This window comes from Jaculus jaculus, chromosome 6 (genome assembly GCF_020740685.1).
Source record: "Jaculus jaculus isolate mJacJac1 chromosome 6, mJacJac1.mat.Y.cur, whole genome shotgun sequence".
NCBI classification, from domain to species: Eukaryota; Metazoa; Chordata; class Mammalia; order Rodentia; family Dipodidae; genus Jaculus; species Jaculus jaculus.
The window spans coordinates 87,094,118-87,121,889 of NC_059107.1; the positions used below are offsets into that span (position 1 = coordinate 87,094,118).

Genomic DNA, 27,772 nt, shown 5'->3' on the forward strand with positions numbered 1-27,772 from the left:
CTTTTGATTTCACCCTTTTCTATCTTGTGATTCATCTGCTTTCCCGATATCCTAGGAAAATATTCCACATCTTTCTGCATTGATCTTCCAAATTCTCACTCCTGCTAATGAGCAAACATATTTCTCCAGCCAATTATTTAATTTATTCAGGTAGAGGATTGAATTTAAGACTCCAAGACTGAGCTACATTTACATTCCCAGCTTTGACTCAGCTATCTAAGAAAATAAGAGCGTGAGCTACTCACTAAGGAAGTAGAGGCAGCAAGAATGCTACAAGTTCAAGCCCAGCCTGGTCTATATACCAAGTTGTAGGCTTGCCAGGGCTAAAAAATGAGACTTTATCTCAGAAACAAAGCAAAATGCTGGCATAATAGAACAGATATCACAGAAATAAATCCACACACTTACAGTTAGTTGATTTTAGACAAATGTAAAAGAACACACAATGAGAAAGGACAATCTCTTTCATATATGCTATTGGGACAATTGGATATTCACATACAGAAGAAGGAAAGTTGATCCATATGCAAAGGTCACCTCAAAGTGACTGCATAAGACCTGAAGCCCAAAAATACCAGAAAAATGCACAAGGGAAAAGATTGTGACATTGGCTAGACAACAATTTCTTGGATAGGAACCCAAAAGCAAAGCAATAAAAGAAAAAAAAAAAGCCAGAGAAGTGAGGTTTCATGAAACTAACAGCTTCTGCACAGCTAAGCATGTGATCAACAGAGAGGACAGTGAACTGTATACTCAGAGGGCTAGCTGCACATTATAGATTAATTTAAGGGGAGGCTTATGAACAATTCACATAACAGTAAGAAAAAAACCTGATTTTTAAATGGATGTTGAAGTTTATGGGAGGAACAGGTTTATTTCAGCTTACAAATATAGGGAACGTTCCATCAAGGGTGGATAAAGCTGCTTATGTCCATAGATCCAAGCAGAGAAAACAACTGTAGCAAGCCAACACCAATAGGCAGCAAACAGGAATGGAGATTATAGACTTGCGCCACCACAAGCAGCTCTAATGGAGCTCTTAATGCCTCCAATTTTCTTGCCAGTGATATCTCGAAAGAGAAAAATTGTATTGATCCATGGCATGCAGAGTGTCTCATGGAAATTTCTTTCTACACCATATGACTATCGAGTAGATACTAAAATTCTTATAGTTCTTTGTTCCCTCTGTTAAAATGGTGTTCTATGTTATCAGAAGCAATCCAAGAATTCTACTACCATTATGAAAAGGCACTCACACTGAGACTGAGATCAGACATATTAATTGCTACTCTAAGTCATTGTATCTGAAGTTTTCTACAATCCATATCGTCTTTCCTAGTTCTCTTTGGAATATCTACATTTATTTTTCCTTCTCTCCAAGCTTCTGTTCCTTCAGAATGTTGCATGTAATTATTAGCCTTTTGTTTCTCCAGGTCTTTCCTAAAATGACATCCAATCCCACAATATGTAACAAAAAATGATACGTTTGAGATAGGTAGGGGTGGAGTGCAGCAGGATTTAGTAATTGGTTGGCTATGGAAGATAGGAGAGAAAAGCAGGACTCAACCTGATTCTACCCCATGGAACCAGCTTGAAACGTGCTTTCATTTGGCTTATTAGTTAGCTTTTTTCATTCTTAAGATTGCTAGTTTATGGAACCAGCTGTATACTTGGTTTGGAGCAGCTAGATTTGGAATACTTAAGAAGCAAACAAGAGGTGATGTCTAGCATTCAGACAAATAACCCACCCACCACAGAACAGAGGTTTGGCCTGCAAGTAAAGCTTTTGGAATAAGGACCAGATGTCCAATTTTCAGGACTCAGTGCAAGATGAACTGGGGAGATTGATTAATGGATAAAGCCCTTGTTGAGCAAGTACCAGTACCTGTGTTTGGATCCCCAGGCCCCTTGTAAAAAGTCCACAGCTGTGGTAGGTTTCTGCAATCCCAGTATGCCCACAGAGAATTGGGAGGTGAAAACAGGAGAATTTTCCAGAAGCTCATGGACCAACTAACCTAGAGAACTAAGTGGTGTACAAGAGACCCTTCTCCAAAACAGAGGAGGAAGGCGAGGACCAGCCTCCAAAAGTCCCCTGATCTCCACACATGCAGCATGTCACATACACACACAAATGAACATGCACATACATAGACACACATACACTGAGACAGACACATACACCAAGACAGACAGAATGACAGAAAATAATTAAGATCCTTTGTTGAAAGAGCATATATAGCCCAGAAGTAGTGTGTCCCCCTCTCATTAGTTCCAAGACTAGAAACTGCTTTGGTCACAAGGGGCAGAGTAGAGCCAGGAATCTCCCCTGGTTTTTGGCTGCAATCTGCTGTCAAGTGGGTGGAGGGGCCATGATACACAACCTCAAAGAGATTGCAACTTCTGTGCTCCAGCATGTGTGGGCGTTCTTTCTCACTTAGGCTTCCACACCGGATATATTGTAGTATTGCTAACTGAGGGCAGGGACAGCTGCTCCCATGCCTCACCCCCAGGATGTCGTGGTCGCCAGCACTGGAGTCTGACCTCTGTACCTGTGCCCAGATTCCCTCTGAGAACAGGGTGTCACTGTGGTTGTGGGCGTGCTGAGGAGGATAGGCAGGGCTGCGACTAGGGAACCCCCTCCAGGGAAGCAGAGAAAGGACAGGAAGCTGTATTGCACATGCATGGAGACACTGTCCCACCAGATTTCAATGTCAAAATAAACACTCAAGACAATATTATTAAAATTTTCAAGATGGCAACCACACACCATTAAATCCCCTGGTGTTAAAACCCTCTAAGTATAGTACCCTGTGGGGTTCACTGTTTAAATACTAACAGAATTAGTTTAAATTAAATTGTAAGACTGCATGAGTTCTTATAGGGAATGATGGGTGGTTGTGACATGGAAAAACTGGATGTTTGTAAACGTCTAGAACTGTACCTAGCACATGAAAAGCCTGGTGTAAGCATCTGCTAAATGACAACTGCGAAGTCCTGGAGATTGTCCAGAAATCAATATGTGTGTGTCTGTCTGTCTCTGCCTCTCAACTCCCCTTCCCTCTGACTGCAGTCCAGCTGTCCTGGAATTCACTATGTAACCCACCCTGGCCTCAAAATCCTGCCTCAACCTTCTCAGTGCTGGGACTCTAGGTGGGAGCTGTGTTTGGCTCTCTCTCATTCCTTTATTCCCCAAGCCTTTCCTTCTTTCTGTCTTGACTATCTTTACTGAAAACATCTATCATCTGTCTTTTCCTTCCTCCCATCTTCCTTTCTCTTTTCTTCCTTCCTCCCATCTTTCTTCCTTTCTCCTTCCCTTTTCTTTTCTCTTTCCTCCATTTCTTCCTCCCACCCTTCCTATCTCTCAGGCAGGGTTTTTCTCTAGCCTCAACCTAGCTAGGTCCTCTCTACCTCAGCCTCCAGAGTGCCAGTGTTCTAGGCCTAAGCCACCATGCCCAGCTTCTGCATATTTTCTTAAGGTTAATTTCATAAAGTAGCCTGGAATTCAAGGTTCTTCTGCTTCAATCTCCTGAGTGCAAGGGTTATAGGTTGAGCCCACCATGCCCAGCATCTGACTATTTTCTCAAGGTTATTTTCATCTTTTAGTGCATATCCATGGCTACAGTCTACTTAAGATCGATCTCAATGTTTTCTTTCTTTCATGTGAGGACATTAAAAATAAGTGTATGAGGGCTGGGTGTTTAGGTCAGTGGGAAAGCATGTCTGTGGCCCTGAGTCTGATCCTTAGCATTGAAGGGGAAAAAAGATAACTATACAAAGAATAAATGCATAGATTTAGTGTCATTGTAAAAACTTGGTACTTCAGTGGAAAGAAAGTTTCAGTGAAGAGCATTCCACCCCAATAAGTATAACTTTGGTATTTTACCATGGAGCAAAGCCCCAGCCTTCTTGCCCCCTTGAAACATCAAATTTATACCAGCATCTCTGAGAACAGCTCTGGAGACACTGGAGTCTGAGAAACCCACAGTGAAACTGGAGGCTAGCTGCTTCTTATGAGCACACATCCCTTTGTATTTGTTCGATAGCTTCCCTTTGGTTTTCAGGAAAGCATTCTTGGGGCTGGAGAGATGGCTCAGAGATTAAAGGCACTTGCTTGAAAAGCCTGACCTCTGGGATTTGATTCTCCAGGACCCACGTGTAGCAGACAACTTCAGGTTCTCCGAGATGAACTTCCAGACTTGGCACAGTTATGGAGGAAGGGATATTTATTGAAGCTAATGGATCCCGGGGAAGTTCCATCATGGCAGAAGAAGCTGGCCTGTCTTCACAAGTCCAAGCAGAGAAGCACAAGCCAAAAGCCACACAGTACAGCACACTTTAGGAACTCCAGGTAGGCACACTTTATCTTTAGATTGGAATCCCAAACCCACCACCACACTTTAAGATCCACCCAGTAACACTGCCTCCGGCCACGTGGCTGCAGATGCAAACTACAAACTAATAAAACACTGAATATATTGGGGTTCATCTATTCAAACTACCACACCACCTAAAGCCAGATGCACAAAGTGGAGCATGCATCTGCAGTGTGCAGTGGCAGGAGGCCTTGACGCGCCCTTTCTTCCTCTCTGCTTACAAATAAGTAATTAAGATATTTTTATTTTTAAAAAATAAAAGTAAAGCATTCTTTTATTCAGACTGAACTTCTTTCATTACTTCGTTTTTCTTGGTTTTCCACATTGTCCTAGAAGAGCCCACCTGTGCTGAGGACCTCCTGGGTGGGGGCGGGGCGCCTCTCCAGCCCTCAGGCCAGCTCAGGCGGAAATCCTCCGGCGTTTTGTGTCTTGAGATCATCTCTCTGGTGGCGTATTATCGCCAAGTCCCGCCACCCGCCTCAGCCATCCGGTGTAGTCTGTCACTTTACCATCGCACGTCCGTCCCAGTCCCGGGTCAGGACGGCTGGCTTGAAGCTTTGAGCACGCACGTTCTCCTTGCGGGTGTCTGCCGCAGCCGCGCCCCCCCCCCCCCTGCACCGATAGACTTTGTCTCGTTTGACCGAGCACGCCCCGGGGGCGTGTGTCCGGGACAGACCTTAGAACAGGAAGCGGCCGGGTGCGGGGCCAGGAGTGGGGAGGCCCCGCGTCCCCGCCCCGGGCTCCGGAGTTCTCTCGGGCGCAGGACGCCGGCCGACTCCCTCCCGCCCGCCCGCCCGCCCGCCGCCGACTTCCTCCCGGGCGCCTCCTCGAGCCGGGCAAGTTTGATCGCTCGGCGGGAGCGGCAGCCGCCTCTCTGGGCATGCTCAGTCGCCGGCCGCCGCTGGGCTTCCCGAGCGCGGGCTGAGCGCAGCGGAGCGGCCCCGAGCCCCGGCCGGCCCGCCGTGCACCCCGGGCCCCGCCGTGCACCCCGCGCCGCCCCGGCCCCGCCGTGCACCCCGGGCCCCGCCGTGCACCCCGCGCCGCCCCGGCCCCGCCGTGCACCCCGCGCCCCGCCTTCGGGGAGACATGCAGATGATGACCAGGAACGTCCTGCTGGACATGGAGCTGGAGGACGACGACGACGAGGATGGAGATATCGGTGAGTGGCAGGCGCCCCCGGCCGCCAGCGGGCAATCGGGGCCGCGCGGGGCGGAGGAACCGGGACCCCGGCCGCCGGCGGGCCCCGAGCTCCGAGGAGGCACCGGGACGCGTGCGGGGCGCCTCGGTCCCCGCCCGGGACGCCGCTGCGGAAGTCACCGCTCTGACGCTAGCTCTGGGTCGGTTCCTGGAGCTCGGGGCGCCGGGGCTCGGGACCCACCTGAACCCCGGGCCGAGCGGGAGACCAGGCCGGGCGGAGCAGCTCCGGGAACTGATTTGGGGCGCCTCCTCCTCCTCCCGCTCCCGCTCCCGCAGAGCCCGCGGCACCCGCGAGGGCGTCGCCCACCCGGAGCTCGCCCGCTAGCCTCGCCCCCCGCTCCTGCTCCGGGTCTACGGGGAGCCAGAGCCGGTTAAGAACAAAAGCAAACACTAGGGACGGGAGGAGGGGAGTCAGGTTCCCGGGGAGGGGAGAGCACTGCGGGGGATGGCGCAGGGCCCCGGTGGAAGACGGGTTGGGTCCCCCCAGGGTCTGTTCTGGAACCCAGGCTCCTGCTGTCAACTCCGTTTTAAAACCGAACAGTTTCATCTCGCCACCTAAAGTCCTCTTGTCGGACAACTTTCTCTTTTATAATTTCAGGAATTGGGTGTGGTTTTTCTTCCTTTCATGCTTTAGTCACGGGTCATCCAAATGAAAGGAATTTGGTAAACCCCTCGTCCAAGGGCAGATTTCTGAGAGGTTACATTCCACCGCCTAGTGTTCCCTGTCATTCACTGGAGAGCAATTCATCAGGTGCTCATCTTTATGGAGGGAGCACATAGTGGTCTTTTTTATAGGACACATAAGTGGCGCTCACAGGCAGACTTTTTTAGTGTCTCACCCTTTCAAGCCCAAGTTTTCAGATTTGCAAGATCTATGCGGTTTAAGGATCTTTCCAATGTGGCCAGGCTGGTGGGCAAGTGATGTATTTAGTGACATTTGATAGTAAATCTAGATTGTTTGTATACCAGACTTGGGAGCAACGTTTAAAAAAACTACAATAAAATTAGCACAGTCTGTTTCCTAGGAGAGTATCCCTGTCTGTCATGGTGAGGCATCACCATATGCAGGGTTACAGGTGAGGACCAAGTCCAGGTGGAAATGGTCATTATCACAAGGCTTCTACTTGGTGCCATTAATAGATTTCAATTTAGAAAGAAAAACTAATTTAGTCTGTTTACCTGGTAAGGATCATAAAACTCATCTTAAGAGCATGGCAATAAGCTCATTTTGTTTGTAATGACAGATGCAATCCATGCTTGTGCTATCAAATGAAGCTATAGAACTAATTCCTGAGATATCTGCGGCTTCCTGCTCCACCCTCCAGACACTACTCATGTTAATGCTTTAGTGTAAATGGTAGATAACATGTTTCATGTCGTGGAACAAATATTTAAATAAATTGAGGCATATTTTTGTTCCCTTTTGAAACACAAGCTTAATGTTGGTTGAGTGATTTTCTTATACCAGAAAATATTTTACTATGCCTATAAAAGTCTATGTCATTATAAAATTAGCTTTTGTAAAAAGGTTACCGGAAGTAGGCTGAGAGTAGTTTGCAGCCTATTACAAAATGATTGTAATTTCCATCTGTGGAAGAGGAGGCTGTGGTGAAATGAAGCCTACAATTTTAACCTCTGCCTCCAGTTTTGTAATGTTAAAGCTCATGACTGTTTTGCTTCTAGCACTTGTCACATCTAGTAGCTGTATAATAGTTTAAACTCAATATTGAACATTTCTCTTACATCTTTTAAAAATATTACCTGTGTAATTCAGAATAGGAGTTATTTTGATACAAGGCCCTGGTATTAGCTAATGGACTAATTTTGCAAAAGGTATTAACTAGATATGATGGTCCCTGATTGTATCGTCATTACATATATGAAGATATGACTTCTTGGGCTGGAGAGATGGCTTAGTGGTTAAGCGCTTGCCTGTGAAGCCTAAGGATCCCAGTTCTGGGCTCCGTTCCCCAGGACCCACGGTAGCCAGATGCACAAGAGGGTACACGTGTCTGGAGTTCATTTGCAGTGGCTGGAGACCCTGGTGAGCCCATTCCTTCCTCCCTTCCTCCCTTTCTCTGTCACTTTCAAATAAATAAATAAAAATGAACAACAACAACAAAAAAAGATATGCCTTCTTGTAGACTGGGATGAAGAGCTTTTTTAGCATTGAGTTTTGCCTCTTCCTTTTGCATGTGTGCTCTCTCTCTTGCTTGCTCTCTGAGATTAAAAAAAATATTTTATCTATTTATTTTTTAGAGACAGTGAGCGAGAGAGACAGACAGAGAATTGGCATGCCAGGGGCCCTCAGCCCCTGCCACCGAACTCCAGACGCTTGCAGCATCTGGCTTTACCTGGGTTCGGGGATCTGAACTCTGGCAACTCAGGGCATGAGGCTTGTGCGGCATCAGCTTCATCTACCGAGTCACCTCCCCAGCCCAGTCTTGGTGGTTCTTATTTAAAAAAAATTTATTGACACTTTTTATACACGTATATCATGTTCTTTGATCATATTCACCTCCCATTAGCTTCTTTTGTTCCTCCATTTCCTCCCACTGAACTCTTTCTTCTTCTTAACTTGTCCCAGTTCTACATTGATGACTTTTTGTTGTGACCCACTGAGTCTAATTAAGGTTGCCTACGTGATCATGGATGTATGTGTGTGTGTGGGAGGGGGGTGGATTATGTAACCAGAGGATGGCAACTTTGTGGCTACACCACAGAAGAAAATGTGTCTCCTCCCCCAGCAGTCATTAACTAACTGTCAGTACTTCCTCATCAGCTCCTTCACCATCTATGACAGCATGTTGATGGGCCCAATCATGTGCAGGACTGTGAGCTCATGAATGTGTTGGCCATGTTATGTCCAAAAAAAAAGAAAAAAAAAAACAGTGTTCCACAGCAGCCCATCCTCTGGTGCTTATGTTCTTTCTGCTCCCTATTCTGCAATGTTCCTGAGCCTTGGAAGCTGATATAGATGTCTCATTTAGTGCTGAGCACTCAGTCACTATTCTTAGCACTTGATAAGTTTTGAGTCTCCCCAGTATCCATCTCTTGCTGAAAAAAGAAGGTTCACGGGCTGGAGAGATGCCTTAGCGGTTAAGCGCTTGCCTGTGAAGCCTAAGGACCCCGGTTTGAGGCTCTGTTCCCCAGGTCCCACGTTAGCCAGATGCACAAGGGGGCGCACGCGTCTGGAGTTCGTTTGCAGAGGCTGGAAGCCCTGGCGCGCCCATTCTCTCTCTCTCCCTCTATCTGTCTTTCTCTCTGTGTCTGTCGCTCTCAAATAAAAAATTAAAAAAAATTTTTTTTAAAAAAAGAAGGTTCTCTGACCAAAGCTGAGAGCAGCACTAATCTGGGCAGAAACATACATGTCTAGAGAGCACTTTGATGGACACAGCATGTCCATTTAGCCAAATACTGAGTTCTGCTTATTCCTGAACTTAAGTACTATTCAGTACTTACAAGCCAGTGTTGCCTCCTTACTTGGAGTGAACCCATTTGGGAAAACAAAGATGATAAATTTCATCATGGAGTCTTGTTTGCTTAACTCACAACCACCAGGAACTATGCCTAAATGGTTTGCTAATGAGGCGGCATGTTGGCATAGAGCATTTTTGCACGAGGCTACTTGTCTCCTGAATCAGTTCTTGCCCAGGCTGCTGTGCCAGGAAGTATCCTGGTGGAGGCCACCTGTCATTGCAAGCTCTTGGAGGAGAACTTGCCCCTACCTGGTGTGCAAAAGAGTGTCTTTGGTGCTTCTCCACCACCAGTTACCAGCGACTTGATTCAACATCTCTACCTCTTATGAAACAGTACAGGAATTTCACTTATGCCAGAATGTAGAAAGCAGATTTAATAGGCAGTTTCCTGAGCATTGAGATTATAGGTGCATGTCATTTTTCCTGGCACATTAATTCTTAATAGTTTGTTTAAAATAATACTTAGTCGTTGTATAGCCCTCGTAGGATCTCTTCTGTGGCACTTTGAGATACCCTTAGTTATATATTTGAAAAATGCAGAGTCCACATGTTTCCTCTAGGTACTCTGCTAGGTTCTACACCCCTGATCTCTAGGAAGGGAACTGGGGAGAACACAGAGATGCGAACAGTAACTGCACTAGTCTGTGATTATTGCAGCAATCTAGGAGTGTGTCATGTGCCAAGGATAAAGCATATCAGCTTGTTGAGAGGGACTCATCAGATGGAGAAGTTGGCACCCCTGCCCTGGAGGAGTGAGAAGGCTCATGCTGAAATGTGGCTTTGGCAATGGGACTTCCTGAGTGTTCCTACAGGCACAGTGATGTACGGAGAGCAAACCAGGCACTGCCCTCTCTGTCCTAGGTATTACCTGCCCTGTTTTAGGCCCAAGGTACGTCTGTGTATTGTTTTCACCAAGGGGATAAGAGTTAAAAACAGCAAGCTCCCCTGAAAGTCTCTCTTTTAAAAAGTGTTATTTCTCTTGCTCCTGTCTCTAACCCTGTGGTTTTCAGGTTCACATCTTGTGGTGATTTACGGCCATGTTCTAACTTTCCAAAAGATCCCTGGTCTCCTCCTACATGACTCACTGTGTTTCCATGTGACAAATGAGCTCCCTCCCCCACCTGCCTGCTTTGTCAAGGGGCTGGAGAGGTCACATCTATTCATTCTGTATTTATTTTTCCTTTTTCCTTTTATGACAACCCCTCTATGGAGATTTCCATTAGAAATATGATTTTAATTCTGACATTTGTGAGAGGAGAAAATAATTCCACAATATAGCCCTGTTAAAGGATGACATTGAACTCTGAAAGTAGTATTTGTAGCAGGCTAGATCAACATCAGTATATGTTAATAAAAGTTTCCACTTTTGGGCTGGAGAGATGGCTTAGCGGTTAAGGTACTTGCCTGCAAAGCCAAAGGACCCAGGTTCGACTCCTCAGGACCCATGTAAGCCAAATGCACAAGGGGGTGTACACATCTGGAGCTCTTTGCAGTGGCGGGAGGCCCTGGCACGCCTATTCTCTCTCTCTTTCTCTTTCTTTCTACCTGCCTATTTCTGTTTTTCTCTCTCAAATAAATAAATAAAAATAAAATATGAAAAAAGTTTCCACTTTTGCTGGGTGTGGTGGTATGTGCCTTTAATCCTAGCACTCAGGAGGCAGAGGTAGGAGGATCACCATGGGTTTGAGGCTGCCTTGCGAGATCCAGGTCAGCCTTTGCTAGAGTGAGACACTACCTTGGGGAAAGAAGAAAAGTCCACTTTAATACTTTGTTTTCACTGGTGGTGATGGATAATCTCGGCTGTCAGTGTGACAGGATTTACAATCCCCATGGAAACAAGTTTCTGGACATATAGTGATGATCAAGTTAATAGATCAAGTTAATAAACCAAGTTCTAGATCAAGTTAATAAACCTGGAAGTGCCACACCAACCATAGGCAGCACCTTTCCATCCATGGTCTACGGTATTGGACTGAATGAAGGTAGCTGAGCACCAGTCACTGTCTGCTTTCTGATTGTGGACTGAATGTGACCCTGCCATGCCTCCTCTGTTATGATACAATGAAGCTCTAATCATAAGCTGAAATAAATCTGTAAGTTGGTTTTGGTCAGGTGTTTGGTCACAGCAATGAGACAGTAACTAATACATGAGATAAATTCCCCATCTTGTGTTTTATATTCTTGCCAATTCAGTCCATTTAAACTAAAAGCTATAGTCTCTCCAGAGAAGCTCTGTCTTAGTTAGTGTTACATCCCACGTAAGAATATCATAATGCTTTCCACAGAGTAGATATTCATAACAAAAAGCATTTGTTATGGGATTTTATTTTCCTGGAAGATTTGCATGCTATATTATTTAAGCTGCCTGACCCACTTTAGATGTGTTCAGAGCTGTGTCTGTGCAAAAATGGCTAGTTTTAGAATGATGACAACATTAAAAACAGCCCATTGTTTCTAATTATCTTCAACCAAGGAAATGTAAAAGTCGGTCTTAAGAAAAGATAGGAAATATGGGGATTTAATGCAGCCTAATGATTGCTTTATATCCTCGTCATCATTACTACTGTGGAGTCCTGGGCCTTTTGCATGCTGGGCAGTGGCTGTACCACTGAGCTACACTCTCAGTTACTATGACTATTCTTTTCTTGCTTTTGCTAAACTTTTGTATTTTCAGTATTTTAGCTTAAATTAATTAACATCCATCCCAAGAAGTAGGCAGCTTGAAGAATAGGAGGTGAATATGTCAACAGTGGTTCGTGATTTGGACCTGGACCAAAGAGTAAATCAGAGACTCCCAGTCAGAGCATCGGATGGAACTCTGCATAGAGACAAGTTGAAGGGTTAATGGGCAGCTTTCACAGTCACATTACTTATTAGAGCCCTGGCTACATTTCTGAATACCAATTGACAGATCTTGCTGCAGGAAGTTATTTAGCAGCCAAAAATGGGAATGAAAGAAAATATATTCTTTTGTGAGGTCCAGATGTTGCTTTTATATTTAATGCTTTTATTCTAGGACATTGAAAGGCTACCATTTCACACATTATTTAAAAACACAAATACTTAGGATGGGGGGGGGGGAAGATATTGGTCTTTTAAAATTCTCTCTCTGTAATATTTCTTTTAACTTTGGTAGAACTTTACCTCTGGGTCAAAGCCATGTTAATAGACGTTCTTTTATAAAGTACAATTATGCAAATTAAAGGCTTATTTATAAAACTTGTTTGGTAGAAACCAAGGCTCTGTTTACATAATTGAATTTTTTATGATCTCTAGACATTGTAACTAGATGTATGAAAATAATCTTTGGCTTTGCTAATGGCTAAATATTTCTTGTGGCTCCACATAGACACAGTCTTAAGCATTTTCTTTGCTGATTCTGTTGTTTTTGAGAAAAATGATTCTGAATAATACCTCCTATATATAAACATAATTTTAACCTTAATGTTAAATTTTACTATAGTTTAATGATTAGAAATAGTTGATTTGTTGTATCATTTTGTTTCCTTCTGTTACTAAATAGACACTGAGTGTTTTTGTCAGATAAAACATAAGACATAAAACATAACTCTGAAAAAAAGAAAGTAGTAGCTTTTGTCTATTTTTTTAGGTTATATGAAGAATAGAGAAAGACAGTACAAATTTATTGGTCATAGCTGCTGCTACAGAAGGAAACTTTTTTTTTTCTTTTTTGAAGGAAGGTCTCACTCTAGTTTAGGCTGACCTGGAATTCACTCTGTGGTCCAGGATGCTGCCCTCCAACTCACAGTAATCCTCCTAGTTCAGTTTCTCCTCCAAATGCTGGGATTGAAGGCATGAGCCACTGCACCTGGCTGCAAAGTCAACTTTAATAAGAACTTTTTGATTTATTCAGGCAAAAGTAAATCCTGTGGAGGACAGAGAAAAATTATAAAGGAGAAAGGTAAGCTTAAAAGGTACCCAGCGCCATTGCTGTTAAATGGGAAGTAAGGAAGTGAACACTTGTGTCCTGAGTTTGTGGTCAGTTTGTACCTGGTACTGATCTAGAGTTTGTCACTGGAGGCTGGTTTCTCAGCCTGTCTGAGCCTGTTTCTGGGAGTTTGTAAGGTGACATGTAAATGATAGGAGGAGTCTTTTCTCTTAGACGTGCATGAATGGTTAGAATATCACCATCATGGTAAATTCTTTTTTTTTTTTTTTTTTTTTGGTTTTTCGAGGTAGGGTCTCACTCTAGCCCAGGCTGACCTGGAATTCACTATGGAGTCTCTCAGGGCTGGGATTAAAGGCGTGCGCCACCACACCCGGCTTGGTAAATTCTTTTTAAAGAAAAAAGGCAGTCATAGTTAACCTCATTCTTGACCACTGGGACTGCTAGATCCACCCTCCCCCTCTTCCCAGCTGTCTGTTTTGTTCTGCTGTGTATCTTGTTTACATCCTGGAACTTCTTAGTAATTGTCAGGCTAAGAACAGTCATGTCATTCACTAGGCTGCTAACTGGCATATTTAATAGTAAAGGAGTTCAAGAATAAATAGGCTATGGTTTCTGGGATCGGAGAGGTAGTTTGGTTGGTAAAGAGCTTGCCTCCTAAGCCTGAGGATCTGTGTTTGATCTTCAATACACATGTTAAAGCCAGGCATGGCGATGCAAAAATATCTGTAGTCCCAGGACTGGGGGTGCCAGATAGGCAAGACCCCGAAGCCAACTGGTCAGTTCTCTAGCCTAATCAATGAACTCTGGGCCAGAGATACCCTGGCTTATAAAGCGGCTAATGGCTCACCTGAGTATGATACCCAAGGTTGTCATCTGACCACACATGCACATGCTACCATATACATATGTACACACATACAAACACATCACACATGCACACAAAATAAAAAACATAGACTGTGGTTTCTACAAGAGATAATTATTGTATGTATTTCCCCCTCCCCTGCCCTTCTATATTCTCAGTTCTTCAGACAGGAAGCATTTTTTGAGTCATCTCTTTCAGGGACTCATAGCCCCAGGTCCTGGGGCCTAATGCATCTAGAAGATGCATGTGGCCATCCATGGTCCCTGTGGCTTATTCTGTTCCTCCACTTGCTATCAGACAGTTCTTACCCAAGTATGTGAGCACCCATGTGTCACCATGTGCACACAATATGAGGAAAGAGATATGCAAGTAAGTGGATAGCTATTATTACAAAATAGTTTTAGACCATCACAGGGGAAGGAGGAGATGAAGATTAGTGGTGAGATTCATGGTTCACCAGAACTCCACATGACTCCTCTGTTAGTACTGGAAATGTGGAAGCAAGGTCATGATTCAGTGCAAGGAGGCCAGTCTGGCGGCTGCTGTGAGGGGGTCCACTCTATTATCTTTCTGCTCACTGCTCACTTTAGAGTTCTCTGCCTTCATGTATGCAGAGAGCTTCCATTTCAGCCTTCATGTCTGTAAGTGTCTTATAGATCTGGAGATTGTCTTGAGGTCTCTGAGAGACTTCTTAGCCACAATGTTGTCCCTGCACTGATTTCCAGGGTGGTGGGGATGCTTTGGGAATCTGTGTACACTGGGATCTGGAAAAGAGAGATGAGACCATGTACTGGAGCAGACCTGCCAATTTCTTCTTCAAAACTCAGCAAAGTATAGGCACCAGGTCAGGTAAAGCATGTGAGGATGAAAACCCAAGTTATATTACAAGATGTATTTAGGATATGAAGTGAAAAGGAGGAGTCTTTCCTGTGTTGGAAGATTATTTCTGTCATCTGTTACACAGTCTCACCTTTATTTTGGCCAAGTGTTTAGACTGGCATCCTGTTGTAGTTTGACCATCTGTGATGCTTAAACAATGAGCCCCTGCGCTGGTCTGTGGTCGTCTGTCTCATGTCAGCTCCTTGCCCTTCTTTGCGCATCATTATCCTAAGAGTCCTTTATCCTTCTTTTGCCATGACTTTTCAGATAACTTAGCCTGGTTCTACACAGAAACTCATTACCATCCAGATAGGTGCAAGTTAACATTCTGGCCCATTCACTAACTTCCAGTGAACATGACTCTCCTCTGTAAATGGGCCTGATGTTAGAATGCATTTTATATAGCAGTTTTACCTATGTTTTAACCTAGACTGTTTGGAATATATACATATGTGTGTGTGTGTGTGTGTGTGTGTGTGTGTGTGTGTGTGTGTTCCTTGAATGTGCCATGGTGTACATGTGAAGGGCAGAGGACACTTTAATTATTGGTTCTCACCTTCTACCTTGTTTGAGGCAGGGTCTCTCATTTGGTGGTCTTCTAGGACATTCTCGTATTAGGCTCTCATCTCCCCATAGATATGCTGGGATTACAGAAATCCACCACAGCCTCTGGCTCTTATGTGGTCTCTGGGAGTCTGAATTCAGGTCCTTATGCTTGCATGGCAAGCAATTTACCCACTGAGCCATCTTGCTAGCCTACCTGTTTAGATTTTTTTGGGGGGGTGGGGTCATGGTTTCACTTTTCCCAAGGTTGTGCCTTCCATATACACAGCTAATTGTCATTTTAAAAATATTTTTTGTTTCATACTATGAATATCTTGAGAACTGTGGCCTGAGTGAGCAACATGGTGCCTCATACACAGTAGGCAATAAACAACGTTGTCATTGAATGGGTGAATAAATAGGAAAAGTACTGACTATGGGAGAGTTATGAGGCATTGTTGCAGGTTTTGAGCCTGCCAAGGCCTTTTATGGGCCCAGATGGGCTGGACTCCAGTGGCTACGGCTGGCTCTTGAGTTCATATTGCATACCAAAGAAAACTTAAGGAATGTGGACAAGGACATGAGGGACAAAAGAAGACTTTATTGAGGAAAATACAGAAAAAGACTGCTGAGGGAGTGGGTGCGTTCGCCGGAAGAGAGAGGAGGTAGCTGGATCAGGGGTTTGGAGCTGGGAAACAAAGGTGGAAAAGTCCCAGTATCAGGGCAAGCATGCTTTGGATTTCTACTGGCAATGAAGAGAAAGAAAGAGAAATGTTAAGGAAATTAGACTTTCTGAGTTAGGATACAGAAAAGCAGACTGGCTCTGCAGTGAGAATCTGTGAGTGACTACACCAAAAGAGGGGCCTTTTGTGGGTGTAGTATATTATCTTTTTAAGGGGGCAACTATTCCTCCCATCTCTAGCATGTCTGAAGGTGAAGAGGTCACTTAACCAGGTGTGGTGGTTTGATTCAGGTGTCCCCTGTAAACTTAGGCCTTCTCAATGCTAGGTTACCAGCTGATGGAAATTTGAGAATTAACACCTCCTGATTGCAGTGTAGGGTTGGGGGAGGACTTATCGGTATTATAGCCAGTTTCCCCTTGGCACACTCTCCTGTTGCTATTGTCCACCTTATATTGGCCATAGGGTGATGTCCAGCCTTTGCTCATGCCATCGTTTTCCCCTGCCATTGTGGAGCTTCTTCCTCTTGAGTCTATAAGCCAAAAATAAATCTTTTTTTTCCCCAAAAGCTGCTCTTGGTTGGGTGATTATTGTCCGTTATGTGAACCTGACTGCAACACCAGGTGAATGAGTGACAGGCTCCCAGTACCAGAGGACTTTGTTCCTTTGGCCAGAAGGATGTGTGTCTCTTCTCATGTTACCAGGAAAAGAAAAAGTAGGGTCTTTCCTTCAGTGACCTGTAAGCCTAATGTCTGCCTATCTACAACGTTCTCCTCTCAGGAGTTAGGGCCCTACAATCATTTAAGAGATTGGTGGCAACTCAGTTTAACTCTTTAGGCGGAAGTGGCACATAGAGGGGTTTTTAGGGTCTATTCCTGTTGACTTCCTGGCCCTGTGGCATGATAAATGGAGTTAGATTGTTGTAGGATCATCTGAGGGAGGATTGACTATAAATGAGAGGAGATAGAATTGCTCAGTGTCTAAAGATTAATAGGACAGTTGAGAGATGCACAAGAGCCTTTAATCTATTTTCTCCTGGACCTGTGTCTCTAACTAACTGCTGTGTCCCTAACTAACTGACTGTGAAAGGAGACTGCTTTACTCCTAATCTGTGTGTGAGTATGACTGAAACAAGAGGTCTTTGGATAGTATCCAGCATTTAGGCCTAAACTTCTAACTGGAAATTTGATCTCTACATCAGAAAAATGTAGAAAGAAGGATAGTAATATTCAGTACCGTAACAGGATTAATTTACCATGATGGATGGCGCCTGGACCACAGACCAGTAATAGTCACAATCATTGGAAAACAACTACAATATAGAGAAATAGAAGTGATTGGGGCATTTAAATTCAAGATTTTATGGTACAGGAGTTTCATAACAAGGTTAATATGTTGAATGCATAATTTTAGTAAGATAGGCAAGAAAATGGTATGCTGATGCTACTTTGGTATCTAAGGAAGATGTATAAAAATGAAATCTTTTTTTGTTTAGCAAATTAAAATGTTTAAGGTATCTTCTCTTAAGGTCTATGGAATGGTCTTTATACTAATCATATAACTATTATATTTTTCTTTGTGTTTGTGTGTGTGTGTGTATGTGTATTTGTATGGGCCAACATGTGCATGCATATATGTGTGCATGCATGTGAAGCTAAGGAATAATCTTGTGTATGATTTTCAGGAATGCTCCCACCTCTTTTTAAGACAGGGTGTTTCACTGGCCTGGAGCTTATCAGTTGGGCTAGACTGGTTAGCCGTGAGCTCTTAGGGATCCACCTCTTCAGTGCTGGGATTAGAGGTGTGTACTGTCATGCTTAAGGTTTGTTTGGTCTTTTGAGGTAGGGTCTCACTTTAGCTCAGGCTGACTTGGAGTTCACTGTCGTCTCAGGGTGGCCTCAAACTCATGGTCATCCTCCTACCTCTGCCTCTTGAGTGCTGGGATTAAAGGCGTGCACCACCATGCCCAGCTGTGCTTGACATTTATAAATGGGTTTTAGAGAATGAATTCAGGTCCTTTTTGCAGAGTAAACACTTTCTATACTCATATAAACCTTTAATTTAGGCCCTCATATAAACTTAATATATGTTAAATATATATTTTAATATATATGTATAGTTTTTACTTATTCCTTACTTTTTTGTACTGTGCAATACATGTGATGATAGTGGTGGTGTGTGTATATATCATGTGTATATGTATAGTGTAGGCATCTGTGGTGGCTTGAGTATAAAACGTCCCCTGTATGCTCATGTGTTTGAGTGCTTGGTTCCCAGTTGGTGGTTTAGGAAACTCTGGAGCTTTTGGAAGGTGGAGCCTTGCAGGAGGAAGTGTGTCACTGGGGGCGGGCCTTGAGGTGTTACAGTCCAGCCCTGCTTGGTGCTCTTTGGCCTTTTCTCCTCCTTTCATGCTGATGTGAAGACCTGACACCAGCTTCCCGCTCTTGCCATGCTTTCCCTGCCATGATAGAAACTTCCCCTCGAAACAGTAAGCTGAAACAAACCCTTTCCTTTCAGAAGCTGCTTCTGGTCAGGTGTTTTATTGCAGCAATGAGAAAGTAACAGCTTTCTTACAGATGTGTGTGTCCATGTGCCTGCGTGTGGAGGCAGGAGGAGAAGTTCACATGTTCTCCTCCATCACTGTTCTGCTTTATTTCCTTGAAATAAAGTTTCTCAGTGAACCTGAAGCTACTGTTTTTGGTTAGACTGGTTGACCAGCTTGCCCCAGTGATTCTTCTCTTTAGTCCTCCATAGGTCTAGGATTACGAGCATGCATGGCCACTCTGGATTTTTACCTGAATGCTGGAGATTGAACCCAGGCCCTCTCAGCACTCGTGCTTGGGTGACCAGAGCTCTTACCTCCTGAGCCATCTCCCAGGCCCTGACCTTTACTAATTCTAGTGCTGGATTAGTTTAAAAGGAAAAATTCCAAAGTGTTTAATTGGCCCATGAGACTCAGGAATTTTGTATTTTTTTAAAATTGAGGACTGTTGAAACATTTGAGGTTAAATAAAAGCAGTTAAAAGAGGTGAATATGATATAGGACATACTAATAGCATAGAGAGCATTAACACACAAAGATTGCTCTTGCCATTTAAATTGTTTTGAATTTAGTCACATGACAATCTGAAATGAACTCTGTGCCACATGCAGACAAGAAATATGAATAAAAACACTCTCGTTTGTGTACTGACAAGTTTGGGTGGTTCTGTCTGTGTCATCATTAGAGCTGACCCCTGCTTCCCTCCAGTAACATTGGGTCTGAGAAAAGCTTTGACATCCCAGTCCATGGGGCATGAAAACAAAGTGGAAGGATGAAGTGTTTTTAGCCCCAAGTAAAGTAGAGTTTAAGGTAATTTGCTTTATAATTAAGCCTGTCATAAAAGTGACTTTTTCAATACAAGCCTAAATTCCACCCTTAACTTCCAGCCCTTGGAATTGCAGGGTGTGTAGTCTCTGGAGTCCAGCCTCTACAGTAGAAGGGTGCTGCACCTCTCATGTTTCCAGCCTCCATTTAAATGTAAGCAGTGTTTAGTGATCACTAGGCACACGCTTCAAAACAGACTCATTGCAGCCTACAAATCATAGGGGAGACATGAGCATTTGCAGACAGGCCATCATCATGCTAAGGGTAAGCAAATAGCAAAAGGCTTCTTAGCAGTGGGATAATCATGGCTTTCCCAAGGGCTGTGATTGCTTAAGTTGTGCTTCCTGGCTTGTTGCATAGTTTCATACTTCCTGGAACTTACTTTGAAGAATTCAGTCATGATCTCCACTAATGTATTTGATTCTCCACCCCCACCTCCCAGATTTGAGTGGATTGTTAGCACTGAACAATTTTCATAAATCAAGCCCCTGATTTTGTTTTTTATTTTATTCTTTGTTTTTTCGAGGTAGGGTTTCGCTCTAGCCAAGGCTGACCTAGAATTCACTATGTAGTCTCAGGATGGCCTTGAATTCATGGAAATCCTACTTCTGCCTCCCAAGTGCTGGGATAGCTTAGCTGCTTTTTTTTAAGAGAGAGAATTGGCATGCCAGGGCCTCCAGCTATTGAAAATGAACTCCAGACGCATGTGCCACCTTGCACATCTGGCTTACGTGGGTCCTGGGGAATCAAACTGGGGTCCTGAGGCTTCGCAGGCAAATGCCTTAACCACAAAGCCATGTCCCCAGCCCCCCAGATTTTATTTTTTAAAGCCACACTCATAGACATTTTAGTTAGCTGAGAACACTGGATTGATCTGATCTTACTTTATGTTCTCTAGTAGTTCAATAAATATTGGTTGAACTGTTTCTATGGGTCATGTAAGCTTTTTAAAGCCAGTATATAGAAGCAGAGAGAATGGGTCCCACCTTCATTTTTACTTTATATTCTATGAAGGATAATGAGAAGGGAGTTTGGGTGTCATTGAGAGTATTGACACCTTTATTTTATTTTATTTCGGCTTTTGGTGGGCAATAACTCTAGGTTCTTAAGAATTTCGACAAATGAAACCTGTAAACCAGAAAGTAAAGTTTAGAAAGATTTTGTTATAGAGATTATAGAAATAGCATTTAAGAGGAGGAAAGAATACAGAGCTCTTGCCTAAGAGGGGCCAGGCGTGGGATTCCTAGAAAATGGGAAAGCCCACCTGGCAATCCAGACTGGGTCTTTAAAAGGAATTTTTGGGATGGGGTTGAACTGGTTAGTTCAGTCCCCATAGTGGCCAGGTGTCTGGGTGCTGCCAGGTTCTCAGAAAGGGAAACATTGATGCCTTTATATATATTTTTTCTCTTCTAAGAAAGAAATGAGACCAGGCATATCTCTTTACACCCTCCAGTGAGTGAGGTTTTAGGGGAAGAGTGATAAGGAGAAAAGAAAGAGATTCTTCCTTACAGGCTCAAAGGCATTCTTCACTTTCACTTTTTTCTAAAAGAAAAATTTACCGTCTCAATAAAGTAAAAACTAAAATTCCTTCAGGATTTTGTTCAGTGCCTTCTGTGTGATAGGCACTGGGCTAGGTGTTTGTAAGTGAGCAGTAAACAGGACAGAAATGCAGTCTGGCAGAGAAGGCAAATATACCAGCCGAGTTCCAGCAAATTTTATTTGAAGGTTGTACAAAATGAAATGGAACCAGGTTAGCACCGTGAGAAAGGAACTGCGAGTATCCACATCTATCTCCAGAGGAAGGCCCTCAGTGGGGGATGGGTAGCAGTGCAGCTGTTATTTTCATAATTCTAAAAATAACTTGACCCTATTAGATTAGCATCTCTTTTAAAAGCAGGCCTGTGACAAGACTCAAATGTACATTAAGGCAAATGTGTGAAGCGCTGCATATGCTTCCAGGCTCATAATTCCCATTATACTGGGGAATTCACCACACAGAGGCTTTGTCTACATTGATTTTTCTGGCTTTTAATGTACTTTGAAGTAGTCCTGTTGTTAAGTTCTGAGCCCTGTCATTACTTGGTACACTGGCTCCCATAGTGGCACTGGTTTGGAAGGTAATAAACTTGAGCTCCAGTTGCTTGTTTCTTCATCTTCATTCTGAAAGCTGAAGCGGTGACAGTGCTGAGACCTCTCTGATCTCAGCAGTTGTGAGTAGTTCTATGAGGACAGAAGAGGAATGAGAGTGGGTATTGCTCTTCCCTGAACTCCATCTTCTCCTGACCTCAGAGACAGGGAACTGAAAGAAAATGAGTCAGGCCTTCTCAGCCAGGACCCGGTTCTCTGTCCTCTTAGGAGCTTGTTGAGGGCTGTGAGTCATTTAGGCTGGGAAGAAGGGTGGCCAATTTTGCCTGGGAGTTACAACCAAACCCTTGAATCAGTATTCCTGCCAGGGTGGGGAAGGAAGCCTCTCAGGTGACCCTCCTGCTGTCCCCAAGTTATTCATGCTGAGTACTCCTAACTCTGGAGAAGCATCCTGCAGAGTTTCTTCCCCATGATGAGCCAAGGCAACCGAGAGTCCTGTGGAAGAACTCAAGGCTTACTTTGTTTTCATTTGCTATAGTTCTTTTCATTTGCTATTAAAAAAAAATTCTGTTTGTTTTCCTGGTAGGATTTTTCTGACATCTAGCAGGTAATATAACTATAATATTGGAATTATTTTTATACCCATTATATGTGTGATTCCTTCCAAACTGGGAATCTTTGTTAAAAACATATTTATTTATTTGAGAGAGAGAAAGGAAGAGAGTGGGCATGCCAGGGCTTCCAACCACTGCAGATGATCTCCAGATGCATGTGTCAACTTGTGCATCTGGTTTACGTGGGTCCTGAGGAATCGTACCTGGGTCCTTTGTCTTTGCTGGCAAGCACCTTAACCACTAAGCAATCTCTCCAGCCCTCTTTTTTTTTTTTTTAAAGAATTTATTTTGTTTTTTAATTTTTTTTTCTTTACTTATGAGAGAGAAAGAGAAGAGAGAATGAAAATGGACATGCCAGGGCCTCTAGCCTCTGCAAACAAACTCTAGATGCATGTGCCACCATGTGCATTTGGCTTATGGGGGTACTGGGGAAACAAACCTGGGTCCTTAGGCTTCATAGGCAAACTGCTAAGCCGTCTCTCCAGTCCTAAACTGGGAATCTTTATCAGTGCATTTGAGAAGGCATTAAGAGATACAGCTATTATCTTCTTTTCTACCATCTTTCCATCTGAACCCTCTGTTCCTAATGCTTATAGTCCAGTGGTGTTTTTGGTTAATATTTACAACTATAATTGATATGCAGTAATCTACACTGCTAACTGATCAGTTATATAACCTGAGACCGAACTATATCTCAGTACAAGTGGAGGTCATTTCCAGCATCCTAGTTCCCAGTCAAGTCAACTTCCTGTCCTCTGTCTAGGTGAGCACTTGAATAGCTTCTCCTGTAAACTGATTTTTGGCAGCTGTTGAATTTTATGTAAATGGAAACATGTGGAATGCAGTCTCTTGTGCCTGTTTTTTTTTTTTTTTTGGGGGGGGGTTTTCAAGGTAGGGTCTCACTATGGTCCAGGCTGACCTGGAATTGACTCTGTCATCTCAGGGTGGCCTTGAACTCATGGCAGTCCTCCTACGTGCTGGGATTAAAGGCGTGCACCACCACGCCCAGCTTTTTTTTTTTTTTTTAATTTTAATGTCCCATGATATTTTGGAGACTTAATGTTGTGGATCATCAATCCAGTGTATTTGGATTATAAGACTATATGGAAGAGGTGTTTTTAGTTAAACCTTAAAGTACTCTCCTTTTATTATAGGTAGCAGACTAATAATTATACTTTTTTAAATTCTATTTTTATTTAAAGTTAAGTGCTTTTTGGTCTAGTTATTTTTGTAATCTGGCAACTTGTGCAGTGCCTTGCCTATAATAGAAAATTAGTTATATGTGAATTTAGGGAGTCTTTGGGAATGATGGAGCCTTTCTTGGCTTATGAGGGGAATAACTCAGGAGCTAGGGTGTTGGACACTCACACAGTGCTTCCAGAGTCTGTAGCCCCTGGGTTCTTATCTAATGAATTTGAAGAATAACAGTTATAGACCATAGAGAGTTAAGTTTAGAAAGATTTTATCATCGAGATCATAGGGTTTAAGGAAAGAATACAGAGCCGTGCAAGAAAAGGCAGGAGTGGGATTCTAGGAAGTAGGAAAACCCATGTGAAGATCCAGATTGGGGTCTTTTATGAAGGCTGAAGTCACCCTATACTGGGTTTCTGGGTAAGAGGTCAGTTTTTTTGGGAAAGGGGACAATCTTTCCAGCATCTTAATCCTTCAGGAAAAGGAACTATCTCTGCAAGGAAAGGGGAACTCCTTTAGGTAAGAAAAGATCTAGGGAGGGACTCATGAAGGATTCCTTTAGTCAGAAAAGGGACCCTTCAGGTATTTCTGACCTCTAGCCATGTGGAGGTTGTAAGGACTCTTTGGGGGAAGGAGATAAGGAGATAAGGAGATAAGGATGACCCAGATTTTCCCCCTACAGGCATTCTTCACTTTTTTCTTTCAGGAGGTCTTGTTACCTTTAAAGTGTTTCATTAGCAAACATTAAGTTGAGTGGGAATTTGTGAGGAAAATGACCTCATAACTTGCTTGTATAGAAATTCAAATATTAGGGCTGGAGAGATTGCTTAGTGGTTAAAGCGCTTGCCTGTGAAGCCTGAGAAGTCATGTTTGAATATCCAGGTCCCACGTAAGCCAGACGCATAGTGACACAAGTGCGCAATGTTGCAAGAGAGGATGTACCTGTCAGGAGTTTGTTTGTAGTAGCTGAAGGCCCTGCTGTGCCCATTCTCTCTCTCTCAAATTACAAAAGAAAAAAAAGAAATTCAGATTTTGATGTTTTTCTGTGGCTTTAAAACCAATCTGTACATTAATTTTGCTCCCTGTCCTCCCACATGACTGGTGACGGGTGACTGGTGACTATGACAGGTCCAGGAGAACTGAGTGTGTATTCTTCCTTTCATCACAGGAATGTCCTGTCAGTTTATTTTTCCAAAGGTCAGCTCTTACTGATCATTTTCAGAGGTAAAAATATTTTAGGCAGATATTATTATCCTCGTTTGGTAACTGATGAGCTCTGAGAACTGAAAAGTGGGAGTAATTATTCAAAATGAAGGAGCAAGTCAGTATTAGGCCCAGAGATTAGATTCCAAAATATTTGTGTTCCCAGTTCTCAGAGAAGTTCCTTGGCAGGCAAGCTAGTTTCCCTTACGGGTGACTCATGGTTTCTTGAGTCTGGTTTGCACCATTCGTCATCTTCACTGCCTGCATCCCAGCCCTCACCCCACCTTGACTTCCGCAGCTTCACCACACCCTGTCTGAGGAGGAACCCCATTCAAGCTCTGGGCAGGGAGCATTAAAGAGCTCAACTTCACTACCACCGCAACACTGACCTTGTGTCTTAGTTCTGAAAATGTTGCCTAAACTGTCCAGGTGCTCCCCTGCCCCAGTCAAACAGATTCTTTGAGAAATAGGCTTCAGGGCTTCAGTTTAGGTCTGACAGTATCTCCAAATTGCCTGCCTGCCTAGAAGTGAAGTCCTCATCCAGTGCAGAGCTACCTGCCTTCTGCCTGGGGTAAACCCTGATAGTGGCCTTTCCTGCCCATTTCCCTTAGTGGATTGAACAGCAGGAGCTGTGTCTTAGATATCCTTTGTAATCTGTTGTACTGGTAGTACTAGAAATCCTGGGTTCTAAACTGTGACCGTAGTGTCATACTTATGTTCAGTATACTTTTTCAGTCAGAGTGTGGCTGTTGTAAGTGGGCCACAAAGTGGGGTACAGTATCTCACTGGAAGAGGTAGGAGGCTAAGCTTAAGCTTAGCACCTAAAAAAGATCCACTATTTACTGGAGTTTGGGAGATCACCTGCCTCCTGCGCATGGCACAAGCCTGGGCCTGGCTGTAAACAGTTCCATTCAGAAGCAGCTCCCCAGTTCCCAGTGACCTAGTTGAGCTGTGGGATGTTTGAACAAAGCTAATAAGAAGTGCTGATAGCTTGTTGTTGTAGAGACTTTTAATACTAGCACCTGTGGCAGAAAAGCCTCCTCCCCCATTTTGTAATTTGAAAAATGGCCTTCTTTTTTAGTCTTCTTCAAGAAAATAGTATTTAAAAACTTTCACTATTTGAAAATATACTGGGTATACAAAAACTTAAAAAATGTTGTAGCTTTTTCTTTCCCTCCCCAGTGACATTCTTTCCTGAGCTAGTGTGCTCATTGGTTTCTCCATGCTTTGGGACTGTTTTCGCCTGTGTTTTTCTTTCTTGCTCTCTCTGAGTTTGGCCAGTGGCTTCTAGTAGTTCCCCTGCTTAGATCCTGACTGGGGCTAGCCAACTGGGTTTGGATGTGAAGGGAAGCTTCTGCGAAAAGAAGAAAGATCTCATCTCCTGTAGGAGAACCTGTTGGGTAGAACTTGGGAGACATCTGGTTGGTGTGTGTATGTATTTTTAATTTTTTTTTTTAATTTTTTTTATGCTTATTTATTTATTTGAAAGTGGCAGAGAAAGAGGCAGAGAGAGAGAGAGAGAGAGAGAGAGAGAGAGAGAGAGAGAATGGGCGCGCCAGGGCCTCCGGCCACTGCAAACGAACTCCAGACGCGTGCGCCCCCTTGTGCATCTGGCTAATGTGGGACCTGGGGAACCGAGCCTCGAACCGGGGTCCTTAGGCTTCACAGGCAAGCGCTTAACCACTAAGCCATCTCTCCAGCCCTGTATTTTTAATTTTTTAAAAAGATTTTTATTTATTTATTTGAGAGTGTCAGAGAGAGAAAGAGAGAGAGAGAGAGAGAGAGAGAGAGAGAATGGGCGTGCCAGGGCCTCCAGCTACTGCAAACGAGCTCCAGATGCATACGCCCCCTTGTGCATCTGGCTAACATGGGTCCTGGGGAACCGAGCCTCGAACTGCGGTCCTTAGGCTTCACAGGCAAGTGCTTAACCACTACACCATCTCTCCAGCCCTATTTTTTTTTAATTATTTATTTATTTATTTGAGAATGACAGACACAGAGAGAAAGACAGATAGAGGGAGAGAGAGACAGAAAGGGTGTGCCAGGGCTTCCAGCCTCTGCAAACGAACTCCAGATGCGTACGCCCCCTTGTGCATCTGGCTAACATGGGACCTGGGGAACTGAGCCTCAAACCGGGGTCCTTAGGCTTCACAGGCAAGTGCTTAACCACTAAGCCATCTCTCCAGCCCTCCAGCCCTATTTTTAATTTTTTAAAAAATATTTTATTTTTACTTATTTACTTGACAGAAAGAGGGAGAATGAGAGAGAGAGAGAAAGAGAGAGAGAGATTGAATGGGTGCACCAGGGCCTCTAGCCACTGCAAACGAACTCCAGATGCATGTTCCACCTTGTGCATCTAGCTAATGTGGGTCCTGGGAATTGAACCTGGGTCCTTTGGCTTTGAAGGCAAACACATTAACTGCTAAGCCATCCCTCCAGCTCTGTACTTTTAATTTTAAGAAGGTGAAGAATTCTGTATCTAGGTTAAGTTGGAGGTTCATTGTCAGACTTCCAGTAGAGCTAGAATATGCATGGCTATCATTTGCTTTATTGTCTTATGCTTGTGATTGCTGCCTTGATTTTATTATAACCAGATGAGTGATAGCTTTCACTGTTTGATGGGCAATCTCTCCCCTGCTGAGATACAACTATACCCTTCTTCTTTCTTTTATAAAACTTTGAGAAAGGGCTTATTAAGGTGCCAAGGCTGTCCTTATGCTCTTTTGTAGGCCAGGCTGGCCTTGAAGGTTTTGATCTTCTTGCCTTGGTCACCCAGTTCGCGGGGATTGTAGGTCTGTGCCACGAGGCCTGGCCAGACATGCTCTGTAAAGGAGAATTTCTGCCAAGCACCTTTGAGGAGATTTATGGATGTTTTAGGACAGTGATAATTTTTCTCAAACAGTGATCAAGAAGGCTTTGCTTGTCCCAGACCTGCCTTTCCCATTGGCCAAACACAGGTCTTAACTCAGGGTCTGTGGATCTACACAGGAGGAAGAGGGCACTTGAACCCCTAAGCTGTATACGGAAATGTATTTATTTGCTTCTTTGCAGGTCTAGTGAATGGTATCAGTTTTCATTACATGTTGAAGGGACCTTTTTAAATTAATGTTTCTATTTTTTGTTTATTTTTTTAGAGAGATAGAAAAAGTGAGCGAGCAAGAGAGAATAATGGGCATGCCAGGGCTTGTAGCCACTGCAAATGAACTCTAGACACATATGACACCTTATGCATCATCTGCCTTATGTGCGTCCTGGAGAATTGAACCTGGGTCCTTTGGCTTTGCAGGCAAGCACCTTAACAGCTAAGCCATCTCTCCAGCCCAGTGTTTTTTATTTTATTTTTTAAAGCATACAGAGTATAGGCTTCACTGTAGTATTTTCAAGAA

At 43.7% G+C, this 27,772-nt stretch overlaps 1 protein-coding gene across 2 annotated transcripts in view; it reads left to right on the plus strand.

Moving 5' to 3' along the window:
* The first annotated feature begins 5,407 nt into the window (after positions 1-5,407).
* The window catches only part of Ano6 (anoctamin 6), a 204,331-nt gene continuing 181,966 nt past the window's right edge, over positions 5,408-27,772 (plus strand). Inside the window, exon 1 of one of the 2 annotated variants that reach the window (XM_045152432.1) lies at positions 5,408-5,532. In XM_045152432.1, the coding sequence (XP_045008367.1) occupies positions 5,460-5,532 (73 nt within the window). In that variant the 5' untranslated portion in view covers positions 5,408-5,459. The remainder of the gene's footprint in view (positions 5,533-27,772) is intronic. The other variant, XM_012951190.2, reaches the window with a different exon arrangement.